Genomic DNA, 17,675 nt, shown 5'->3' on the forward strand with positions numbered 1-17,675 from the left:
TGCGCGGTACAGGACCCCAGAATATTATGGATGTCGGTAAAGGGATTTATCAAGGATTTTACCGGGGTCTTTTCCTCCAAAATACGCAAAAATCGTTGTTCAAAACTGGCAGAGATGGAAACGCTTTACTCTACGTTATTTCCCTCTTTACAATACAACCATTCGGCTCGATTGGAATCTCAAATTACTGTGTTAAAAAAAGAGATTAATGCCACTTTAAAACAACAATCTGAAGTTCAAATACGTAGCACAAGACAACAGTATTACTTTCATGGATCTAAACCAAGTCACCTACTAGCTATGCAGATACGAGCCAACGCAAAATTTGCAGATATCCCTACTATTAAGGCACAGCAAGGACTTGTTACAGACCCTAAAAAAATCAACGAAACATTCAAAAAGTTTTACTCCAACTTGTATAAATCAGAAATGGCCTTCGATCAAAACAAAATGGACATATATCTTAACACTTTGAGTGCCACGAGGTGGCGCCAGAGTTAGCGCTTCAATGCCACCATCGGCGCCAATGTTACGTTTAAAGGGGAACTCCACTTTTTTTGGAAATTAGCTTATTTAACATCTTCCCTGGAGTTAGACAAGAAGATGCATACCTTTTTTGTCTCTGTGCGTGCATTTTAGCTTTGGGAATAGACGCTCCGTTAGCATAGCTTAGCTTCATCACTGGAAGTGAGGCAGGACAGTAGCCTTACAGTGCCTTACAGTGTATTGCAAGGTCTGACATTGACCAAACTTGATATGCATGACCTTGGTGGGCTCTAGGTCAACTCCTGAAAAGGGGGTCAATGTCAGACTTTGCAATCAAAAGTTAGGGGGCTAATAACCCTTGCCATAATTTCAGTGCGCCCCCTAACTTTTGATTGCAAGGTCTGACATTGACCCCCTTTTCAGGAGTTGACCTAGTCCAGTCAGTGCTGTCAAGGCAGATTGGTTTTTTATCGCTTCATTTCCGTTTGAGAGCATTTTGAAAAGCACCCGTTTTGAGGTAAAAAACAGTTCATTCTAGACCATTCTATGATAATCGTCTTTTACTGGAATATTCCAGAACGTTGATATTTGTCGGCCTATTTATGAATCGTTTTCAAATAAACGCTAGATGATCAATATTATACGTGCACGCAAGCACATTCGAGCCGCGCACGGATAATCGCCATGTTCATTTCCTCTTGGACTTTTACAGTGAAACCGAAAGAGCCCATTTCACAAAACAGCTTATATCTTCATCAAAATTAGTCTGATTATCCTAACACTGATAACATAGATTCCTTACCTGACATCAGATGGTATCCAACTGGTATATTCCAATTCCTGATCACCATTCGAAAAAATCGATAAGTGTATGGATCCAACGTGTGTACAGTGCAGTACATGATTCCGCGGGTCTCAGAGGCTCCAGAATGAACTGTGATAACCCCGGCTGCATCAGTGGACTGGAAAATGTGGAGTACAGGATTTTTTTCCCCATCCATTTTCATTGAGTCCATTCCAAAATCCCTTATGTCATCTGGGAGACGAGGGCGCTTTTTTCCACATCTGATCGCCGGCGGTGCTCGGGTATACTAGGGTAGGCTCGCGTGATGCAATATGATTTCAGATCGCTAAAAGAAAAAAAAAGAAAATCCGAGAAATCTCGTGAGTGGCTTTCAACATAACTATCGGAAACCCGAGATATCTCGTGAGTGGCAGTGAAAGTGTTAATCAAATTAACCTTCCTAAACTATCAGAGGATGACGCTAAATAGCTAGAAACACCCATCACACTAGATGAACTTAGGGAGGCCATATCTGTAATGCAAAGTGGTAAGGCTCCTGGAAGGGACGGTATCCCACCAGAAATGTACCTATCATGCTGGGATGTAATAGGACCCTTATTACTTAATATGATTTTATACTCAATTAAGGAGGGGAATTTCCATAAGACTGACAATATTGCACTCATAACAGTCCTCCTTAAAAAAGACAAAGACCCCACCGATTGCGGTAGTTATAGACCCTTGAGCCTCCTCGGAACCGATATCAAGCTGTATTCCAAGGTATTAGCCATCAGACTTCAAAAGCATATGACGTCTTTGGTTCATCCTGATCAGACTGGCTTCATAAGAGGCCGCTTGATCACGGATAATATAAGACGGATATTACACGTGTTAGATGCCAGCAAGGATGACACCCCACCTATAGCGATGTTGTCCCTGGATGCGATGAAAGCCTTTGATAGGGTGGAATGGTCTTATTTATGGGCAGGAAAGGATGGGATTAGGAAAAGGATTCATTGATATGATTAAAGTATTATACAAAGACCCATCGGCCATGATTACAACAGGTATAATCACCTCCGAAATCTTTCCGGTATCGCGCTCTGCCAGACAGGGTTGCCCTCTTAGTCCCGGACTATTCGCTTTATCACTAGAGCCTTTAGCACAATATATAAGACAATGCCAATCCATAGAACCAATAGAAATCAAGGGCACACAACATCATATTAGTTTATATGCGGACGACGTAATATTGTTCATGCAAAACCCGATCACTTCAATGCCTCAGCTTCTTAAGTTGATTGATGACTTTGGTAATCTATCGGGATTTAGGATAAATTGGCCAAAGTCGGCCTTCCTTCCACTTAATGCCCCTGCAAAGAATATACTCCCTCCAGAAAAAATACCAATGGTTAAACACTTCAGATGTTTAGGAGTTGAAGTATTTCCTAATATAAGCCAAACGGTGAAGTACAATTACATAAAATTCCAAGATAAGATCAAATACGACTTTGACAGGTGATCCAAACTTAAAAACTCAGTACAGGCACGGGTATCAATAGTTAAGATGGATGTTTTACCTAGAATCAACTTCATTAGCTCAATGTTACCGTTACCCCCTCCTGATGGTTACTGGAAAAAATTACACTCCACCGCATACAAATTTATTTGGAATAACAAACCTCCACGTATAAAAAGATCCACCGCACAGAGAAACAAAGCCGACGGAGGTATGGCATTTCCAGATTTTTACCACTATTTTAAAGCGTACTCTTTAAGACCACTGACAACCTGGTTTGATTCCCAAGCATCTGTATCCTGGAGAAACTTAGAAGAAAATATAGTAGCACCACATAGACTGCAGGACATAGTATACACCATATTATCAATTAAGCAATGTGAATTGAAATTTGGCCCCATTATTACTCATGTGATCCGGATATGGCGTGAAACACAAAAAAAATATTCTAACCAACATAAATGGCATAGTCATACTCCCCTATTCAATAACAATGCACTCCTGATTGGAAAACGACCTATAAGATACCCTAAATGAAATTTTAGGTGTCAGTGAAACCAAAATTGCAATGTGGTTAGAAGTGGTGGAGAGAATAAAAGCTAGCATATGAATTGTAGTGTGTGTGTGTGTGTTTGTCAGGTGTCCAGTGAGGAGAGATGGTAGCCTCCATATAGAGAGAGTGATCTGCAATCTGCTTGGGTTGGAGGTGCGAATGATAATGGATGGATTATCCAAGTGGGGGTCCGGGGGGGGGGGGGGGGGGGGGGAGCGAGCGAGAGCATATGTATGTAGGGTATTAGATAGCAAGTATTAGGTGTATATCTCGTATACTATATTTATTTAAATGGTGATTTCATTGGATGTGTACTGTTAATTAATGCTTGTATATCTAATTTTATGTTATGTTTAAAAAATTATAAAAAAATAAAACACAAAAAAAAAAGATACCCTAAATGGGAAAAGCAGGGCATACACACATTAGGAGATGTTTTCAACAAACAGGGTTTTTGTAGCTATAAAGACATACATACAAAATGTAATCTCACCAGTTCCACATATTATTTTTACGCACAGTTATTGGTTTGTTTGAAGGCTCATGGAGTCCCATTAAGGATACCAATAGAGCACCACAGATATCACAAATTCTTCTATGAAAGAGAGACATCGAGAGGTTTCGTATCTGATTTTTATCATCACTTACTAACGTCCTCGTATGGAATCCTCCCCCTAGACTTAGTCTCGAGGAGGGATATACCAGACTTGGAAATAAATTTTGATTGGCAAGAAGTCTGGGCAAACGTTCGAATTGCATCACGTAACCCGGACCATCAACAAATTAATCTCAATTATATTCATAGGACATACCTGACTCCTATAAGATTGAACAGAATGGGACTTAAACAAGACTCCAGATGTTCCTTATGTACAAATGGGGATGAGGGTACATTTATGCACATGTATTGGGATTGCCCTCCAGTTAAGATATTCTGGAAAGAAGTGTCTCAACAACTATCAAATTTCTTATTTCTGAACATACCTGTACACCCCTCTGTATTGCTGTTGAATGATGTTTTTCAGTTTGCAGTTTTCAGTCCCTATACAGCTAAAGAGACTAGTTTTATCTGGTCTCACAGCGGCTAAAAAGCTGATAGCATCACGATGGTTTCAACCGGGAAAAATGTGTCGGAAGGTATGGGTTCTTACATATCTCGATGTGATTTATCTAGAAATATCTACAGCAAGAATTTTAGGTGTCAGTGAAACCAAAATTGCAATCTGGTTAGAAGTGGTGGAGAGAATAAAAGCTAGCATATGAATTGTAGTGCCTGGTTAGGAACGAATGATAATGGTTGGATTATGCAAGTGGGGGTCCGGGGGGGGGGGGGGGGGGGGGGGAGCGAGCAAGAGCATATGTATGTAGGGTATTAGATAGCAAGTATTAGGTATATATCTTGTATACTACATTTATTTAAATGGTGATTTCATTGGATGTTTACTGTTAATGCTTGTGTGTCTAATTTTATGTTTAAAAAATAATTAAAAAAAAAAAATACAAGACATGAAAATGATAAAAACGGTAATAAAACAACTAGATAAGATAGTAAAAATAGCTAAATAAGACAAACAGTAAGACAATAACAGAAGACAATAAAATAATTACAAATAAAATAATAATAAAGACAGAAAAATTAAATAGTTAAAATAATAAAATAGCAAAATTGTATAGTAAACAAGAAGAAAACATTTAATAACACTAAAATAAATTATTTAAAAAAATACATAAAACAATGATAACAATGATAATAAAATATTTAAGTAAAAATAATAGAAATAAAGAAAAATAAGACAATAAAATAAAGATAATAATTAATTTAAAAGCTATTTTAAAAGGGTGTATGTTTCGACCAGTGCCAACCAGTGTGCTGAAGTACAGCATAGTATCTTTTTACAGTAGAAGTACAGTATAGTATCTTTTTACAGTAGATGTACAGTATAGTATCTTTTTACTAACCAAGTTAACCTGAACCAAGCTAACCTGAACCAAGCTAAACTTACCTGAAATAGTCGCTGCAGCAACACAGGATGACCTTGTGGGCGTTAAACTCAGTGCTGTTGACTTTAATAACCACATCACAGAACCTTCCCTCCAGACGCAGGTCATTAAGGATTGTACAGGACATTGTTTCCTTTTCCATGTGGGGATTTTTAAATTGTATGTACAGTATATATTCAAGCTTACAGACAAGTAGCTGGAAACAACAAGTGAGATCTTCACTTGCCTTCTGAGATCTGAGATCTTCTGAGAGAATTGTTGAATAGAATGTTTGATCATGACATCATACTGTGACATCACAACGGAACATCATACTGTGACACGTCAATACTTTTACCAACGGATTTCCAGTTCCGCGTGCACGTTCTGCGATCTGATTGGCCACTGACATTTCTGGTTGTGTGACATGTGCGGCCAATCGTGTGACGCCTGTTTCTTTCACCGGTTAAGCTTAGGCACTCTTTCGAAGTTGGTTATGGTTAGAGTTTGTCTTAGAGCAGGGCGATAGAACACCAGCCCTGATTCCAAACTCTAACCTTAACCAACTTCGAAAGAGTCGCCTAAGCTTAACCAGTGATAAACTAGGCGTTAGGTAGTTTGCATGCCGTTCGAGGCGGAAATGGGCAGACACAGGCGTCACGCGATTGGGCGCACATGTCACATGACCAGAAATGTCAGTGGCCAATCAGATCGCACCAGAAACGTCAGTGGCCAATCAGAACGCGAACGCGGAACTGGAAATCCGTTGGTAAAAAAATAGACGCTACTGTGACATCATACTGTGACATCACAACGGAACATAATTTGAGTCTATTTGAATAATATAAATAATATGTATGATATAATGTAATGTTAATATTATTATTATAATATAATGTAATATAATAATAAAGTATAATATATTTAGCTCCCATTTGAATAAAATAGATATTATGTCTAAAAACATGACATTCTTTAGAAGTCTTAAAATATATTTTTTAAATGTAAGTTAAAATAAATGTAAAATAATAATAACGTTATTTATATAGCACCATTCATACAGATTGCAGCTCAAAGTGCTTTACACAAAAAACAAAACAAAATTATACAAAAAAAAATAAGAAAATAATTACAATCACTTCATAACTAAGGATGGAAATTATAAGACATGAAAATGATAAAAACGGTAATAAAACAACTAGATAAGATAGTAAAATAGCTAAATAAGACAAACAGTGAGACAATAACATAAGACAATAAAATAATTACAAATAAAATAATAATAAAGACAGAAAAATGAAATAGTTAAAATAATAAAATAGCTAAATTGTATAGTAAACAATAAGAAAAAAAATTGTATAACACTAAAATAAGACATTAAAAAAGAACAAATAAAATTATTTAAAAAAATACGTAAAACAATGATAACAATGATAATAAAATATTTAAGTACAAATAATAGAAATAAAGAAAAATAAGACAATAAAATAAAGATAATAATTCATTTAAAAGCTATTTTAAAAAGGTATATGTTTTGACCAGTGCCAACCAAGTATGCTGAAGTACAGTATAGTATCTTTTTACAGTATAAGTACAGTATAGTATCTTTTTACAGTAGACGTACAGTATAGTATCTTTTTACAGTAGACGTACAGTATCTTTTTACTAACCAAGTTAACCTGAACCAAGCTAACCTGAACCAAGCTAAACTTACCTGAAATAGGCGCTGCAGCGTGTGTGTGTGTTTGTCAGGTGTCCAGTGAGGAGAGATGGTAGCCTCCATATAGAGAGAGTGATCTGCAATCTGCTTGGGTTGGAGGTGCAATTCCTAACAGGCTCAACCATATGGATAAAAGTGCCCATATTATGTGCATTACACAAACTAAAAACAGATATTGTCGGACTTACTAGAAGAAAGAAACATAACCACCTTCGGCTGATAGTAATTTATTCATTTATTAGGATTTCTTTTGGACTGGTCTAATAAATGTTTACGGTTCTTAGATGGATCCCCCCGCTGCCTCCTCCTCCTCCTCCTCCTCCTCCTCCTCCTCCTCCTCCTCCAGGGGTCACTGCAGGGCGCCACGGGGAGCGGCGTACTGGCTCATATTAGGCAGGCCATGCATTATGCAGCAGCTTAGGGCACTGCGGTGGATCTTCATGTCCTCGGCTACAGTCCACCTGTCGCTGCTCTGGTCGTAGCGCTCCGCGTTGGAGATGGTGTTCAAGCCATTGGAGCCTCCGGCCACGAAAAGCAGGTTGTCCCATGGACCGTGGAACCGGTATGGCCAGTAGGGCCGTGGCCCTACCAACTTTTTGGGTGAAAAAAAAAAAAAAAAAAAAACGTTTTTTATTTAAGTTTTTTTATTTAATTTTTTAAATTTTAAATTTTAAATTTGTTTTGCTCTGCGCAGTTTTGGCGCCCTCTATATCTGCAACCATTATTTTTACATAAAAAATATTCTAACATAAGGGAAAATGAGCCAAAAATCTAAAACGGTCGGTCGATCTGAGCCTCAGCTTTAGGTGTTCAGTCTTTCTTTCTTCTTAATTTTCTTTGAAAGCAAATTTGCACATTCTTTTATTGTTATTATTATTATTATTATTATTGTGTGTTAGCTAAGTTGTTTATTTGTTTTAATTCTTTAGTGTGCACTTTACATTTATTCTTAGCTCTTGTTCTTGCTTGTAAAAAATAAAGGTGCAGTACTTTACTGTATAACTGTTAACCCTTTCACTGCCACACGACGGAGGGTTAACCCTTTATTATCACACAACCGACGGTCGTGAAAGGGTTAACCTTCTGTGTATTGTCGCAGTGAAAAGAGTTAACCGGTTGGTAGCGCAGCGATGATTTGATTTTGGGGGGGGGGGGGGGGGGGGGGGGGCGCAGTGGTGAACCTCGCCTAGGGCGCCAAATGTGCTAGGTCCGCCCCTGGGTGTATCAAACTCAAACATTATGTAAACATTAATAACTTTAATAATAATAATAATAATAATAATAATAATAATAATAATAATAATAATAATAATAATAATAATAATAATAATAATAATAATAAAATAATAACATTAATTAACATTAACAGTAAAATGTATATCAGCAAATACATTTACGTCCGCGCAGTGTGCAGTGTGAGTGCTGCAGGGATCTATCAAAGTCCAATCAACCAGATGACCCCACTGTTCTTGCAGGTACAAAACGGATACAGGGAGAAGGTACATCTCAGAGAAATCGGTCTGTTCATTCCAAGTGGTTCAAGGACCACAGATGGCTAACGTTTTGCCAAACAAGAGCGAAACTGTTCTGTACACAATGTCATCTTTGGACAATGAAAGGACTCGGTTCTGGTTTAAGCAAAACCAACGGGAATGCATTTTCAGTGCTTGGATTTCAAAATTGGAAAAACACTGTAGGCCCTACATGCCTTTAAAAAAACACGAGAGTAGCAAATACCACAGAGAGGCCATGGACTACCACCAGGTACACGTTTCCTACCAACGCCCTACCAACTTTTGGAGTGTAAAAAAAAAAAAAAAAAATTTTTTTTTTAATTTTCTTTAATTAATTAATTAATTAATTAATTGGCCATACCTATTCCAAATGCGTTCCGCGGTCCATGGGTTGTCCAACACCCCGATGCCAAAGTTGCTGCGGGGGGTGAGCATGGTGGGCAGGGCGCACCAGGAGTCAGTCAAGGGGCTGGAGGCCTCCGCGCTACACAGGCGGTTTTCACAGTCAAACCCTCCCACCTGAGGACAGGACACATGAGAGGAATGTTTTAGTATGTGGTTAAGGCAGGCAGACACGTTATTAATCCACTTAGGCAAATGAGGGCATCACAGCAGCATTGCAAGTCAAATGATACATATCTATAAAAATATCTAGTATAAAGCATTTGTCTCCATGTGCACCTACCACATAGACTTGTCCTCCGTACGCAGCGACTCCCACTTCGCTACGCCTGCTGCTCATGGGGGCGATCAGAGTCCACTGGTTGGTGTCTGGGTTGTAGCACTCAGCTGTGAGCAGACACTCCGCCCCGTTGAAGCCACCACAGATGTAAACCTGTAATAAGAAAGAATATACTAATTTAGTTTATATATTCCATTTGATTTCATTCTACTTTAATTGTCTGTTAATGTTGATGCACCAAAGGACCAAGACAAATTCCTTGTATGTGCAAGCTTACTTGGCAATAAAGACATTTATGATTTCTGATTCTGAATGATACCAATCGCTTAGTTTTTAATGTGAACGTTCCTTGGGTTCATCTACCACACGTGTGTTCCTCAGTTCCACTCACCTTGCAGTGGAGGGCTGCGGCGCCGACGTTGCTCCTGTGCTCCAGCATGGGTGAGATCAGTGTCCACTGGTTGGTTTCAGGCTTGTAGCGCTCTGCGGTGTTCAGTCGCACGTGTCTGTCGCACCCTCCTATGGCATAGATACAGCCGTCCAACGCGACCACGCTGACGTAACAGCGGCGTGAGTTCATGGGAGCCGCCTGCAGCCAGCTGTGAGTGACAGGGTTGAACCTGCGCACACTGCTGAAATACTCTAGGCCGTTCTTGCCACCGACGCAGTAGACCAGACCGTGGAGATAATCAATGTCATGGTAGGCCCGGGGACTCTCCGCCTCAACGCTCACGTCCATCCATCCACCGGCTCGGATATCGTAAGCCTCCATGCCATTGGTCACGCTGTGGCCACTATAGCCTCCGATGGCCAATAGGACCTCCTGGGGCAGGCGTGGGCGGGTCAGGGGGTTTGGGAGCCTGTCGGAGCCAGGGGGTTTCAGGACGCTGAGGATGAGGGCCCTGCAGTCATGGCTGTCCCTCACCACAGGGTTATTCTGGACGTTGTTCAGTAAGTAGTCAGGCCTCATCAAGCCCATGCGAACCTGGGAAGAGACAAGCAGACAGCGGGTACAACTTAGACAGCGGTTGTAGACGGTTTCACTGGAATTCTGTTGCTACTGTAGGGAACGGTTTGGACCCAAATGTTTGAGAACCACTGTACTAGGGAACCTAGTGTTGTTTTAATGCAATGCACAGTAATACAATTAGTTACCTTGGGCAACAGCAAAGGGATGTGTGTTTTACGCTCCTCATGGGAGTGGTTGATCCAACGGAGGACGGCCTCGAACACAGTCTCCTCGCTCTTCACGTTCAGATCATCCCTCTCGATGATGTCCACCAGTTGCTGCAGGGACAGCTCCACAAACTCCTGTGAGACACGCAGCATCTCCTTAAAGTGACACACGATGAAGAGATAGGCCTTGCGCCTCAGGTCAGGGCAGCAGTAGATGTCCGTGAACCTCCAGATGCCGACACAGTTTTCCAGAGACAGCTGGCCCTCTAGGAAGTCAGAGCACGCTCCTACTATGCCAGTAACGAGAAGCTGGTTTGCAGCCACCAGAAGCTCTTCCACGTTCTCTGCTGTCACCGGGACAAAGCGGGTGTAGGCGTACTCTATGATGAGCTGCATCATACCCGCGGACACCCCAGGGATACTGTAGACTGGTTTCTCTGAGTCGCTCCAGCGAGTGAAGAAGCAACATTCTGTCCTGTGTACTAATATCATACTGTGAGATCACAACGGAACATCATACTGTGACATCATACTGTGGCATCACAACATATTTGAGTCAATTTGAATAATATAAATAATATGTATGATATAATATAATGTAATGTTATATATTATAATATAATAATAAAGTATAATATAATTTGCTCCCATTTGAATAATATAGATATAATGTCTAAAAACATGACATTCTTTAGAAGTCTTAAAATTAGAGGTGGGCATAGATCAATTTTTTTTAATCTAGATGAATCTATCTGCAATCCTGGAGTTAATCTAGATTAATCTAGATTAAAATGGCTAAAAAAAAAGGAGTCTGCCGAAAGCATTCAAAATATGTGTGTTCTACCCAAATAATGACCAGAGGAGGAGATTTATCCTCGCCTCTTCATCTGAGGAGTCACTAGCTGTTCTATCTCCTTGTTCAACAGCATGAACATGTCTCTTCTTTTTGTAATTTCCAGTGTTTCTTTTAAAACCAGACTTATCGTAATTTTCTGTGCCCTTCTTATTTCTACATGCACGCTATGTGGCCTTTTTTCCCACAATTACGACAATCCATTTCTTTACACCAACATGTTGGTGCAAGATGTCCTGTTTTTCCACAACGAAAACACGGACCCTGGCCGCTTTGCCCGTCACTGACCTTGTGCACTCTACTCGTTGTTGCATGTAACTGCTGGGCTTCCTTTGATGCCATTTCCATTGTTACACTGATATTGACAGCTCTCTCCAGTGTCAAATCACTCTCTGTCAGTAGTTTCTTCTGTGCACCTTCATTTATTAATCCACACACAAGCCTGTCTCTCAATGTGTCTTTTAGTGAATCTCTAAATTCACAATGTTCAGCATATTTATTTTTTGTCCACTTTTTTCTCCTTATTTTAATATTTTTCTCCCATCCCAATTTGGCCTCACCAATTCTCCCTCCAATTCTCCCCTCCCCTGTCTCGAACGTTGCTAGACTATGCCTCCCACTGGTCGGCTGCAGTGAGGACCAAGCCTTGCATCACGTGTCCCCTCCGGTACACAAGGAGGCAGCTGTCGCATCTTTTCACCTGTACAGCGCGATCTCTCGGTGGCGAGGAGTAACGCGTGGGAGGCTCACGCTGCCCCGATGCTTCCTGATTCTGCTGTACAGGCGCACCAACCGACCTGTAGGAGTCGCTGTCCACAACGTCTAATCCCCACCCACCAGCTTTCCCACCCCTAACACTGCCAATTGTTAGAATGAACGACCAGCCAAGCTGGTAGCAACGCCGAGAGCTGGGCTCAAACCCAGCATCCCCTGCGTTGGTGGCGAGCGCCTTGCCCACTGCGCCACTTAGCCGCCCTTCAGCTAATTTTCTTAAAGCTGCAACAAACATTGTAACAGACTCTCCTTCCTCCTGGTGTAACGGGGAAGCCTGTGAGTCTATCCACAGTCACAGAAACAGGGGTGTTGACAAGTGACTGTGGCATTACGGGCTGGTAAGTTAAACTCACTTCCTCATAACAGGGTTAACACACGCATAGGTACGGTAGTTAGGAGTGAATTCACTTCTTAGTGCAGCGGCCTGTGTCGTCGCCCGCGGTGCGGGAGCTCCCCTGTTCGACTCCCCCTCGGGACATTAACATTTAACAACAACACAACGCAGACCAATATGATCCGTCACAGTGGTGCCCAGTGACCCAGATGCCGTGAGTTTAGGGAGGTGAGTGTAACGGGGAAGCCCGTGAGTCTATCCACAGTCACAGAAACAGGGGTGTTGACAAGTGACTGTGGCATTACGGGCTGGTAAGTTAAACTCACTCCTCATAACAGGGTTAACAGACGCATAGGTACGGTAGTTAGGAGTGAATTCACTTGGGCGGCTAGGTGGTGTAGTGGGCAAGGCACTCGCCACCAGTGTGGAGACGCTAGGATTCGCGTGTTCGAATCCAGCTCTCCACATTGTTTTCAGTTTAGCTGGTCGTCCGCAGTAATACACATTGGCCGTATTACGGGGAGGGAAAACTGAAGGGTGGGGATCGAACGTTGTGAACAAGCGACTCCTACAAGTCGGTTGGTGCGCCTGCGCAGTAGAATCAGGAAGTGTCGGGGGCAGCGTGAGCCTCCCACGCGTTACTCCTCGACACTGAGAGATCGAGCTGCGCAGGTGAAAAGATGCGACTGCTGTTACCTCAAGTACCGGAGGGGACTTGTGCTATGTATGACTTAGTCCACATTGCAGCCGGCTTGTGGGAGGCAAGAAACAGCGTTCGTGACAGGGGAGGGTTGAATTGGATGATACGAAAATTGGGATGGGAGAAAAATATAGAAAAATGGGAGAAAAAGTGGATCAAAAAAAAAAGGAGTGAATTCACTTCTTAGTGCAGCGGCCTGTGTCGTCGCCCGCGGTGCGGGAGCTCCCCTGTTCGACTCCCCCTCGGGACATTAACATTTAACAACAACATAGGGGCGGCTACGTGGCGTAGTGGGCAAGGCGCTCGCCACGAATGCGGAGACGCTGGGCTCGCCTGTTCGAGCCCAGCGCTCCACATTGCTTTCAGTTTAGCTGGTCGTTCATACTAATACACATTGGCCGTATTAGGGGGTGGGAAACTGATGGGTGGGGATCGGGCGTTGTGGACAGCGACTCCTACAGGTCGGTTGGTGCGCCTGCGCAGTAGAATCAGGAAGTGTCGGGGGCAGCGTGAGCCTCCCACGCGTTACTCCTCGCCACTGAGAGATCGAGCTGCGCAGGTGAAAAGATGCGACTGCTGTTACCTCAAGTACCGGAGGGGACTTGTGCTATGTATGACTTAGTCCACATTGCAGCCGGCTTGTGGGAGGCAAGAAACAGCGTTCGTGACAGGGGAGGGTTGAATTGGATGATACAAAATTGTGATGGGAGAAAATATAGAAAATGGGAGAAAAAGTGGATCAAATTTTTTTTAACAACAACACAACGCAGACCAATATGATCCGTCACACTGGCTGCATCTGTGGACAGGCGGTGTGGCGGGAGTGGAGCACAACTGTTCTCCACCACATGCTGCTTACACACACTGCTGCTGCAGACTGACTGCTCACACACACTGCTGCTGCAGACTGACTGCTCACACACACTGCTGCTGCAGACTGACTGCTCACACACTGCTTCTGAAGACTGGCTGCTCACACACACTGCTGCAGAAGACTGGCTACTCACACACACTGCTGCTGACTGGTTGCTCACACACACACACACACTGCTGCAGAAGACTGGCTACTCACACACACGGCTGCAGAAGCAGGTTTCTCAACAAATGAAATGTCCCGGGCCCCATTACAGTCAGAAATGTGGGAACTACTTTGTCCTCTTCAATTCCATTAGCTATAATGAAGTAATCAAAACGCTCAGTGTAACAGTTCTATTGCTCCACATTGTCATCAAACGGTCCAATATTTCCAATAACCCAAGCCATTTCTGTTGTAAACACTCACGATAGTCCAGTCGATCCTTCCTTTAGTGTGTCTAGTGGATTTCCTCTTCTTGTAGATGTTTCCAAGTGCCGCCCGGGCAACGTGAGCTAACATGCTAACTCGCTAAGCTAACGTTAATATGGTAAACAAACGTCCCGACGGACTTCTTCTTTCTTGCATTGCGCAGATTCAGACGTCCTCGTCGCCTAATTGTGTTATATCCTGAGGACTTCTTAACCTCACCTGTATAACAATGATTAGCGGACCACTACTTTAGTTTGACACTTTATTATTCCGACTACAGCTCAGGTACAGACTTGTGCAATCACTTCCACAACATCACGCTGGGAACTACGGCGAGTATTTAAGGACAATACATCACACTAATGTATGGCTCCCAGACCCAACTTTGAGAATAGATTAACGGCGGCAATTGTCTTATCGTGCGATAAACGCTCTGCGTTAACTTAGCCCGGTAATGCCGTTAACGGCCCGCCCTTAGTTTTTAGTCGACGGCGCAAGACCAGCTGGGTTTCGGCTGTCCTAACTGTGGTGGGGAGTTCGTTCCACCATTGTGGAGCGAGGACCGAGAATAAGCAGCTTCTCTTTGATGAGACCCGACCAGACGTAACTGTTATGTTCTCTGTGTTCCAGGCCATCAAGTCCAAGATGGACGAGTTACGTCCTCTCATCCCAGTCCTGGAGGCATATAAGGCCGACGCGCGGCTGGTGGTCCAGTTCAAAGACGAGGCGGCGAACGTCAGCGCCCTGCTCATCTCCCTGCAGGACCAGCTGGGAGGCTTTGACTACTCGGACCTTCACAGCAGGGTGTCTCGCCTGGAGGAGCAGCTCAGGTCCTGCATGCAGAAACTAGGTAACTGGGGATGGATGTGTGGGGTGTTTGGGGGACTGGCTGTTCACACGCTTTCGAATAACACTGTACTTTTTTTTTGTGTCCACTTTTTCTCCTTTTTTTTTCTCCCATCCCAATTCCATTGTGCCAATTCTCCCCTCCCCTGTCTTGAACGTTGCTCGCATATGCCCCCCACTGGCCGGTTGTAGGGAGGATAGAAGCCTTGCATCACATGTCCCCTCCGATACATGTGGAGGCAGCCTGTCACATCTTTTCACCTGCCAGCGCGGACTCTCATTGGCGAGGTGTAACGTGTGGGAGGCTCGCACTACCCCCGCCATTTCCTGTCTCTGCTGTGCAGGCGTCCCCAACCGACCTGTAGGAGTCGCTGTCCACAACGTCCAGATGACCACCCATCGACTTCCACCCGCTAACCCTGCCAATTGAGTTAGTATGACGGCTGGCCCAAGCCGGAGGCAATGCCGACAGCCGGAGTCGAACCCGGTGTCTCTTGCGTTGGTGACGAGCGCAATGTCCGCTGCGCCACCCAGCCGCCCTAGCAACACTGTACTTATTGTACTTATTTTACAAGTACAGTGTTGCTCACATGCTTTCGAGCAACACTATACTGTGAGGAAGGGGTTTGGCGGAGCCCAATAGCAGAACACAGGAGAGAGAATGGAGCGTTTTAGGGTGTTTTAATGTTGTTCCCCCAAGCAGACAGTTTACAAATGGGATGTGCGACAGACAGGTACAAGAATGTTCTTGGGGTTTAGGACAGGTGCACTCCTTGTGCAGCACGGGGCAGTAGACACAGGACTGTGTCGTGGGTGAGAGCAGGAGCACTCCTTGTGCAGCACGGGATGTCCAGGTAGGAGGTGTACTGGAGCGGAGGTCCTGGGCACATAGAGAACAAGGGTTAGGACAAGGAATATCAACATGAACAGGTTAGCAAGGCTTAGGTTCGTACCTAGGAAGCTAGTTTAACACTCCGACGAGGTCAGGACAGGATCTGCAGACTGAAGTACCATCTTGTTGATCAGGGGATGAGTCACAGCCGTGTTGATTGATGGTAGCGTGTGAATCCGGGGAACGGATGCTGCCCATATATGGGTGTGAGAGGATAAGGGGTGAGTGAGGCTTCTGTCGTGAATGTGGGGGAGGATGAGGAGTGAAGAAGGCTCTCACCGTGATTATGACATACTTATTGTACTTATTTTATGCCTATTCTTATGTCTGCACATTCCACGTTGCACTAATTCTATGTCTGCACTTCATGCATTGTTATTCTGTATGCACATTTTATGCCTATGTTCATTTTATGCTATTTGCTGTGGGGCACTTTGGGCTGCGGTCCATGTGTGAAAGGTGCTATATAGATAGTTATTATTATTTATAATTTTTATATTGTAAAAAATGTATGCATTGAAATATCTGTAAGTCTCGACAACATTGAAAATGAGGGTGACCTCAATTGTCCTTTTTGAGAATAAATAAAGGGTTGAATGAATGAATTAATTAATATTATTAGCACAGATACTAGCCAAGATGATTCCACTGACACACACAGGATTGATACTGGACAGCTTTCATCATAAGATTGTCATAGCAACCCGTTGAGAACTAAGTGAGCATTCATTCTGTCTGCTTCTGGTGTGTTTTTCAGCCTGTGGGAAGCTGACAGGAATCTCTGAGGCCATTACCATCAAGACGTCGGGGTCCAGGTTCGGCTCGTGGATGACTGACCCACTAGCCCCTGATGGAGATACCAGGGTAAAAATAACCTGTTACAACACAGCTATGATACATACAAAATACTGTTACAATACAGCTATGATACATACAAAATACTGTTACAATACAGCTATGATACATAGAAAATACTGTTACAATACAGCTATGATACATACAAAATACTGTTACAATACAGCTATGATACATAGAAAATACTGTTACAATACAGCTATGATACATAGAAAATACTGTTACAATACAGCTATGATACATAGAAAATACTGTTACAATACAGCTATGATACATACAAAATACTACTTACAATACAGCTATGATACATAGAAAATACTGTTACAATACAGCTACGATACATAATAAATACTGTTACAATACAGCTACGATACATCAAAAATACTGTTATAATACAGCTATTAGGCATGCTCGATATTGGCTTTTTTACCGATACCGATATTGTCCAACTCTTCATTTCCGATACCGATATCAACCGATACCGATATATGCAGGCCCCCCCCCAAAACGGAATCATTTCAGGTAATTAACATTACATATCTCTTGTCGTGGAATTAACACAACATTATACATACTTTTGACAATAAAATAAATCAGAATGTGTTCTTACTTGTTTGCATGGGCAAATAAAGGTTAAATAAAAAATAAAATACATTTAAACCGATACCGATCATTTCCGATATCACATTTTTATGCCAATATCGGCCGATAATATCGGACAT

The 17,675-nt window shown here is 42.7% G+C and overlaps 1 protein-coding gene across 1 annotated transcript in view; it reads left to right on the plus strand.

Annotated features, from left to right (window-relative positions):
* The window catches only part of LOC311248906 (noelin-like), a gene marked incomplete at its 5' end in the record, with an annotated part of 75,059 nt that overhangs the window by 51,963 nt on the left and 5,421 nt on the right, over positions 1-17,675 (plus strand). The window contains 2 exons of the mRNA XM_084338135.1: positions 14,991-15,210; positions 16,856-16,962. Of these exons, the coding sequence (XP_084194261.1) occupies positions 14,991-15,210; positions 16,856-16,962 (327 nt within the window). The remainder of the gene's footprint in view (positions 1-14,990; positions 15,211-16,855; positions 16,963-17,675) is intronic.

This window comes from Notolepis coatsorum (genome assembly GCF_963971535.1).
Source record: "Notolepis coatsorum genome assembly, chromosome: 2".
NCBI lineage: Eukaryota > Metazoa > Chordata > Actinopteri > Aulopiformes > Paralepididae > Notolepis > Notolepis coatsorum.